The 8,625-nt window shown below is 57.8% G+C and overlaps 1 protein-coding gene across 2 annotated transcripts in view; it reads left to right on the top strand.

The window, feature by feature from the left end:
* The first annotated feature begins 225 nt into the window (after positions 1-225).
* PLCG1 (phospholipase C gamma 1) overlaps positions 226-8,625 on the top strand; it is a 34,891-nt gene continuing 26,491 nt past the window's right edge. For both annotated transcript variants that reach the window (XM_068523957.1, XM_068523956.1), the window contains exon 1: positions 226-468. In XM_068523957.1, coding sequence (XP_068380058.1) covers positions 252-468 — 217 coding nt within the window. In that variant the 5' untranslated portion in view covers positions 226-251. The remainder of the gene's footprint in view (positions 469-8,625) is intronic.

The following is an 8,625-nucleotide window of genomic DNA, read 5'->3' as shown; positions in this document are numbered from 1 at the left end:
CGGACGGCGGGCGGGGGTCCTCCCCACGGGCGCGCGGGCGCCTTTGTTCCCGGCGCGCGGGCCGAGGCGGGGCCTGCAGGGCCGCCCCGCCCCCCGCTCAGGCCCCGCCCCGTCTCCGCCCGCAGGAGCCGCCGCCGGGGTCTGCTCGCCCGCCGCCTCCGCCGCCGCCGCCGCCGCCGCCGCCAGCTCGCTCCCGGCGGGCCTGCGCCGCGGCCGCCTGTGCCGCCCGTGCCGCCCCCAGCGCCGGAGCCATGGCGGGCGCCGCGTCCCCCTGCGCCAACGGCTGCGGGCCCGGCGCGCCCTCGGACGCCGAGGTGCTGCACCTCTGCCGCAGCCTCGAGGTGGGCACCGTCATGACTTTGTTCTACTCCAAGAAGTCGCAGCGGCCCGAGCGGAAGACCTTCCAGGTCAAGCTGGAGACGCGGCAGATCACGTGGAGCCGTGGCGCCGACAAGATCGAGGGGGCCAGTAAGTGCGCCCCCACTCCCTGGGGCCCGCCGCTCGCGCGGGAGCGGCGGGGGTCTGCGCCCGGCTCCCGCGCGCCCCGGGCCGCCGATGGAGAGAGACTTGGGCAAACTTTCGGGCTTTCCCCCCACACCCTGTGGGCCCCGCCCCCGCCTCGGCCCGGGTGGTCACCGGGGGCGGGGGGCATCCGGGTCCTCAGTCACCTGACAGGACACCCCTTCCCCCAGCAGGGGGGGAGTGTTCCAGGCTCTTTGCCCAGAGGCCTAAAAATCCTAGCGGGTTGGAGACCAGCGAGGCCGGCGTCTGGTCCCCCACAGCCCGGGAGCGGTGTCGGCCGAGGCGACGGGAGCCGAGGCAGCGTGCCCCCCGCCAGCCCCAGAACTGAGGCCGGAGCAAATGCGCGCCCTTTCTCCAAAAAGAGCAGTCTCCGCGAAACTCTGGGCCTCCCGGCTGGGCTCATACTTAGAACGGAACCTTTGGGTTCCCTGAGTAGAACTTAGGCAGTTGTTACAGGAGGGCTGGTTTTGGAGCGGAACCGGGCCTACGCATCTCCGTCACGGGGAGAGGGAGGAAGGTGGTCCCGTTCGGTTTGGAAAAGCCTGAGGGGAGGCAGTGGCTGCTTTTTCCCGCCGCTTCTCTTGTCCTGAAGTTGAATTTAGGAGGCCTGTGTGCGTGGGCAGACACCCAAAGCCGGGGCACGGAGAGGGGCCAGGCTCCCCTTGTCTTTGGATGCACATTCTCAAGAGCTTGGCCCCCAGAAGGCCAGCCTCACTGCCGTGTGTCAGGTACTCTTCAAGAGCACGCAGCCAAATTGGGGTCTAGCCCTTTGTGTCCTGTGGCCTGTGTCCCGTAGCTGGAGGGAGCCAGGAGTGGCTACTCTTGATTTCCTGCCTCTTTGCCTTCCCAGGCCTGACTTTGGCTGCTTCTGCGAAGGAGGGAGGTGGGGGATTTTGAAAAACCCCAAATCCTTCAGAGTGTTATTCCACTGAGCGCGTGCTTGTGCTGTGGCCGGATGCGCCCCCAGCTCTGCTCTCCGTTCCCCCGCCTCCAAGTGTGAGGGGCGATGTGTCTGCAACCCCAGACTCTGGGTTGCTTCCTGCAAGGACCCCCAGAGACTGTTAGAGCCAGGTTCAGAATTAGGTCCATGTGAAGGAAGGGGGTTCAGGAAGTGACACCCCCAAGGGAAGGTCCCACAGACCTCCTTGGCTGTGGTGTACCTCCCTGTAGATGGCTGAGAAGATTGGGAGGAAGGAAGGTCTTATGGTGAGGCAGCCATCCTCAACTACAGACTCCAGATCTGACACAGCTGCCGAACTTCCACACGGCAGCCGCCTTCCTCGGTGCCCCCATCGGCCCTGTCAGCCATTGGGAGAGAATTTTAGTGATTTGAGAGACTGGATTCCAAAGTGGAGGAAGGAGAGACACTGCAGAGAGCTGGGATGGTCCTGGGAACGGTCACCCAGGCATCAGACTCCAGGCGCAACCCCTTCCATGTTTCTGTGGTGCTCTGTGTGCTCTCCTGAATTGGTAGCACGGGCTGGAGGTTCCCAGATAGACTTCTCCTGGGTAACAGGCTGCATTTCAAACCGTGCACGTGACCAGCAGGCAGTAAGTGCAGCACAGTGGTTGAAGGCAAGGTTGGATTTGAAGCCCGTGTATATTAGTTGTGTATCCCCTGCAGCTAGCTACTTCTCTGAGCTTTAGTTTCCTCATCTGTGAAGTGGGAGTAATAACACATCCACTATATTTGGTTGCTCTGGGGGTTAAATGAGAAGATTAATGTAAAACAGCTAGCACAGTGCCCGACGCATTGTAAATGTTTAATAAATGTAAGCCGTTATTAATGGTACCAATAATAGAGTATGACTGCTCTCCTGGACTGGGGCTGTGTGGCTGCAGGAGAGCGTGAGGGTGTCGGAAGGGAGGAGGATGGGGCCCCAGTTCCCATTTCACTTAGATCACTACCCGGAGATGGGAGGGTATGGTTTTGTTTTGCCCTGACCCAACTAGTCAACTACCCACCTATCAGTAGAACAGTGAATAGAGTAAGTATAAGGAGACGTGCACATCTGACTCATGGGTGGGTAACTTTCTCGTTTGTAAGTTGGGGCCTGTACAGAAGGCATGGGTGTGGAGAGGCAAGAGGCTAGTCCACGATGTCTCAGGTGTTTGGGGATGGAGGCAGGAATGCGGAGGACCTGATGACCCCAGCCCCCAAGGGTGGCTCAGCCAGAGAGGTACAAATTCAGTGATCTCATCAGTTAGCTGGGATTTGAGAGGCCTGGAGCGTGGGCAAAGGATGTAGAAGGGACCCTGGCCCTTTGATTTTGGAGGCCCGGATTGAAGGATTCCGGGTGAGAAGGCTAGTGGACACTCGTGTGGAGTTCAGACCTTGCAAACAGAGCCTCAGGCTGAAGCTTTCCCATTGCTGCCTATTCATGGGTGCACCTCATTGTCGGGTTCTGATCCCTGCAGCCCCTCTCTGTAGGTTCTGAGGAAGTTTAGAGTGCCAGCAGGGCCCCTTGCCATCTGGCCTCTTGCCCAGGTGCCTCAGGTGTCTGGCCTTTTCCTGCTGACCCTGCCAGGGTACCACGCAGTGCCTGCAGCCTGGCCAAAGAGAGAGGGACACTTCTGGGACCCTCAGGGTGTCCGTGGCCCTGAGGAGAGACTGGGGTTCAATGAAAGTGCACGGCACTCGTGTAGAGCAGGGGTCCCCAACCCCCGGGCTATGGACTGGTACCAGTCCTCAGCCTGTCAGGAACTGGGCCGCACAGCAGGAGGTGAGCGGCGGGCGAGTGAGCGAAGCTTCATCTGCCGCTGCCCATCGCTCGCATTCCCGCCTGAAACGCCCCCCGTCAGTGGAAAAATTGTCTTCCTTGAAACCAGTCCCTGGTGCCAAAAAGGTTGGGAACCGCTGATGTACAGGACCTCATTCTGGCCTAACTCTGTGCCCTCTCACTTTATCCCGCGCTTGTGAGACGGGGCTGGCAGGTGCTCACTTCTCCGCTGGGAGTTTGGCTTACAAGAGGGGTGGGGAAGTGCCTTGGTGCTGGTTGTCATGGTGGTGTGACAGGAACCAGGTCGACACTGGGCTTTTTATGTTGCAGATACTGACTTAAATGAGCACAAAGCAGTTACTTCCTGCTGAGTGCTACAGAGACTTTGCATCATGTTTTCTTGGCTGATCCTCTAAAGGGCCTGGAGTACCACCCCACTTTACAGATGAGGAAATAGAAATGTAGGGAGTGAATTGTGCTGCCATGTGACAGCCTCAGTTGGCTCTCCAGTCGGTGGCTGGCCGGCCAGTCCCAAAAGGACTCAGAGCCCTGGGGTTGTGCTGTGAGTGGTCTCAGGCCCCCGTTCCTGTGGTCTGCGTTGCTCCTCTGAGGAGAAGCCTTTGTGTTCAGACTGTTCCTTACAGACAGCCTCAGCCTCTCTCGGCTCTGGCTCTACACTTTTCCCTCTGGTGCCTTCTGCGATGAGAGGTTCAGTCAGGGGTCATTGTGGGTACAGTGGCTCAGGCTCCATGGTGGGCTCTGAGTGCCAGCCAAGCGTATCTATGGGGACTTTTGCAGCCCCAGCCTTTCGTCTTTGATTCTTCCGTTGACACCCTCCTAGACGCCAGGCTTTCTCAGGTGGTGAATGAAAACAGGCCCTTGCCCTCAGGGAAACTAAAGGGGACAATGGAATGGTACCTTTGATGCCAGGGGTGGGGGGTGGCAGAAGAAAGCACACCGCCTGGACAAGGCAGTCAGGCTCACAGGGTAGGTGACTTTGGTACCAGCTGTCTGAGGCCTGACCCCTGTGGCTGTCAGACTGCTGAGGAGACAGACCACAGGGCCAGCTCTGAAGGCTGGGCCCAAGGTGCCCGAGGAGGGCAGGCCTGTATCACTGGGGATTTTCTTTGTGCTGGCTGGTTGCTCCCGGTGGGAGAGGGATGAGAGCACGTGTCCGGATCTCCAGAGCTAGCCATCCTCGCCTGTGCGTTTCCTGTCTGACTAGTTTTTCCAGGGGAAGTCAGACCTCTTAGTGTTTCCTCAGCCCCCCAGGCTTGCCCTGATGTGTGGGTTTCCAGACCAGCACGGCCAGGCCCCCTGTCCAGCTGGGGCTTTTTCTTTCCTGTGAACCTAGGAAAGGGCCCTGCTTCACAGATGCCTGGAAGAGCTGAGCACAGCAGCGCTGGGGCCCCCCACACCTCCACCTTCTCTGTGTGTGTGCACGTGCCCACACAGACGTGCACAGATGCACAGGCTTGAGTTACCAGTTAGAGATCTTGGTCACTAGCTTGTTTTGGGTAGCCCCTTAGAATGAGGGGCATTTATTTGCTCAGTAAATATTGTGTGAACACCTCTTACTTGCCCAGTGCTAGGCACTGAGGGTTCAAAAGATGGATAAGACTTGGTCGGTGCCATTGAGCAACTCCCAGACTCCTGGAAGAGACAGATTTGGGAACGTGTAATTATAACCCCGTGTGTTATGTACCATGATAGAGGTCCATACCGAGAGCTTCCTGAGTGCAGAGTAACGAGCTCTGCTCAGCAAGCAGGAGGTCGAGAGGAGAGAGCTGGAAAGGCTTCACACGGAAGGTGGCCAGGGAGCTGGGCCTTCCTGAGTGGTTGAGGAACTTGCCTGTGCCCTGGCTGAGGCCCTGGGGGTAGCTGTGCAGGGGTTGGGCTGGGGGTGGCGTAGGGAGGGCCATGGCCTGCTGTACCTCGTGGGTTGTGCTCTGTGCTATAGGCACAGCTGTCACCAGAGGCTGAAGCGGGACTGTCCTGTGTTTGTCTGGGAGAGGTGGAGGAGGGAGACCAGTGAGCCACTGCAGTTTGCAGGAGAGACCTGATGAGCACAGCACAGCCTCCTTGCGAGGCAGGCGGGAGGCGGCAGTGATGGAGGGGAGGGGAGGGGCTGGGTCTGGAGGGAGGAGGCACTGGAGCCAGAGTAGCTTAGCATTTGGGCTCTGAACTCTGACTGCCTAGGTTAAAATCCTGTTGTGCAGCTTACTTGCTCTGTGACCTTGAGCGTGTGACTTTATCTCTCTGGACTCCTTGTTTATAAAAGAGGGATAGATTACATTTTTCTCATAAGGGAGTTGTGAGTATTCGGAGAGAATCTGTAAGATGCTTCGCATAGAGTGTAGCACCGTGTAAGTGCTTCATGCATGGGAGCCCTGATGAGGAGGAAGGTGAAGATTAAGTTGCCCAGGAGGACCTGTTAGTGGAAGGGAGCAAATGTACCTGTGGTATTGAGGGGGCTGGCCACCAAGCGCTTGATTCGGAGACAAGGAGTCCACCTAGCCTCTTTCTTGAAGCTCTCGGGAGCCCCTTTGTCATCAAGGCTGTTTCCTGCCGCTGACTTTTGCAGGGTGCCAGGGCAGTTGGCTGTGAGCAGCAGCTTTGGTATCATATGAAGATATCAGATTGGCCTATTTCTGAGAAATGCTACCTGAGCGCATTGGTGGGAGACCCCTGTCTTCCAGGAAGTGCTTTAACGCCAGCACGTCAGTGTGCTAGGGCCTGCCTCTGCCTCTCCCGTCACCATCCCAGCCGGCCTCCGTTAATTCAAGGCATCTCTTCCCACTCTGTGCCCTCTTCTCTGGGATGTGGCTTCAAGGAGGTCAGCGGTGGCTAAGTTGGAGGGAGGAAGTGAGGCCTAATGTAGCAAAGGCCTGATATTAGGGGATAGGAGACTTTTTCCCCCTCTCTGCTCCCTCTCTTAGAACTGCAGAAGTCAGTGGGGACTTTGGGGGGAGTCCCAGGAGAAGTGGAGGTGGGGCAGGAGGAGGGGAGTGTTCTGGAGCTCCTAGTAGAGTGCTTTGTTCAGAGAAGCATGGCGCCCGGGCTTCTCCGGGGGGAAGTCTTTGAGAGCAGCATGGTAACAGGTGATAAGACTCTAGGCGGAGCCCAGGGTGAGGAGTGGCCTCCAGCAGCTGTAGCCAGAATCAGTCAGATTTGGGTCTGAGTCTCAGCTCTTCCTGTGACCTTGGGTACAAGTCACTTTAACCTATCTCAAACCGATCTTCAGCTGTAAAAATAATTTCTCCCTCATGGAGCAGTATGTTAACAATGGTCAAATGAGATCCATATGAGAGTGAGAGATTTGATGTGAGAGCGCCCAGCACAGCATGTGGCACTCGCGGGTGCTTAACAACTATTGGTTTCCTTTGCTTTCACCGTAGCTAACTACAGAGCTCCAGTGCTTCTGTCCACCATGAAGCTGGCTGCCCTGGCTGCTCTGACAGCCTGGGCTAGAAGTCTGTTTCCTACTTCTTTTCTTTGTTCCCTCCCTGAGTCTGTACACAGAGGTCGGGGGCAGGAGAAAAATTGGGTACTTGAATAGTGCGTTAGTTCATGGAGCATTTTCTCATCCATTATGTTGTTTGAGCTCCACCACAGCTCCAACTGAGAGGCGGGAATGCTAGGCTCTCCCTTGTAGATGAGGAAACCAAGGCCCCAAGGCTAAGGTGTCCCAGCAGGTTCATGGTAGTGCTGGGACCAGAGCCTGGAATTTCTGATTCCCACTGCAGTGTTCAGTTTATTCCTCCTCTCTGGGGAAATGACGGTAAGGTGGGTGTTCTGCAGGACCAGAGTTGTTTTACTTTATGTGGACAGAGCTCTCTGATCTCTCCTCTGCCCTCTGGGCAGATGTGCTGGTCGACGCGCCCAGGCCCCCTTCCTGGTGCACCGGACTCAGAGCCTCCATCGGGACCCTCTGCCGCCCTCGGCTTGCCACAGCCCCCATTGAGATGCTTCTCTCCCTGCTGCGGGGGCGAAGGTAGCAGAAGAGCCTCGCCCTGGCTTGCTCTTACTGGGCTATGGTGACAACCACACTGAGCCTCTGCCAGGGCAGTGGGAGCCTGAGGCTCTGGGCTCTAGGTGGCCTGAGAAGGGCCTCTCCAGGACCCCGACGACAAGCTGAAGCACGTGCCTTCGTCCACGTGCTCCTTCGTTCATCCCACATTTAGTGTGGTCTTAGCTCCTGTGTGTTAGGTACGCTGAACCAGACATGATGACTCCAGCCTCTGACTTGTTCACTGTGGCAGTAGATCTCTAGCGTATTGAGCTTTCCATATCACCATAGCTACTCTTTCCTTGAAGGAAAGAAAAAAAAAGCCCTGAAAACAGCTTTCTTGGGCCCTGTGGCACACTGAACAAGTGAGGTGCCACTTGTGCCTCCCTGGCTTTGGACTCTGGCATTTGCTGACGTGCCAAGCACTGTGGAGTCTAGCGGTAGACATAAAGGTTAAGGCACATACAGCCAGAAAGAAAAAATGGCGACGGGGTCCAGGCGCGCTGAGAAGGAAACAAGCCGAGCTTGCTCTGTCGGTCTGGGGAGATGAGAGTGTGCTGCGCTCATCTCCATGGCTGACGGCAGCCGAGGCTTGGCTCTCCCGTAGGCCACGTGTGTGCACCGTGGCGAGCCACCCCGCTGTTTCCGGAGGGGGGCCTTGGCGGCTCTGGGTCTGCCCCCAGGGGCAGAGCCTGAACACGCCGGGCAGATTAGGCCGGAGGAGGATTTGGAGAAAGGAGGCCGGGGAGGAATTAGTTCCTCTGACTTGGGCACGGGGTACAGTGAGGGTGGCCCCGCTGTTGTGGCAGGTAGGCTGCAGCCCTTGTGGGTCAAGAGGCTGCCTTGGCTGGGGTCTCGGAAACAGGGAACTTTGTGTTCACACTCCGAGGTATCATAGCTGTACCCTTGCCTAACTGTATCTCTCCACCTTCACCCCAACACACATACCCCTGCTTGAGCTGCCCCGGAGCCACAGCTTCCTGCTGTCACCCCAGAGTTAGAGCCGCTCGTCACAGCTGGGTGTGCTGGGGCCTCCAGAGGGCGCGGAGACTGAGGCTGCCTCGAGAGAGTGCCCTCAGCCCTAGAGGAGAGGGAAGAAGTGTGAGAAGGAGGAGGTCCCTGGATACGTTGGGGCTGGGGAAGAGGCGGTGGGGACGGTGCAGGTGGTTGCTTTGGTGGAGGCTGAGGTCCCAGGAGATGCGGCTCGGAGAGTCTCCACTTGCATTCCTGCCTCAGTTCTTGATGGTCTCCCTCTCCTCCTTGTAAGACTAGTTCCTTCTGAGGAGGTGCTTGGCTTGCCTTTGAGAGGCTGCAGTGGCTGAGTGCCCAAGCACAAGTACTAGCTCTCTCCCTGACTTGTCACCTCTAGGAACC

The sequence above is a fragment of the Eschrichtius robustus genome, chromosome 16 (genome assembly GCF_028021215.1).
Source record: "Eschrichtius robustus isolate mEscRob2 chromosome 16, mEscRob2.pri, whole genome shotgun sequence".
Lineage (NCBI taxonomy): Eukaryota > Metazoa > Chordata > Mammalia > Artiodactyla > Eschrichtiidae > Eschrichtius > Eschrichtius robustus.
This window is presented reverse-complemented; position numbering and strand designations above follow the sequence as displayed.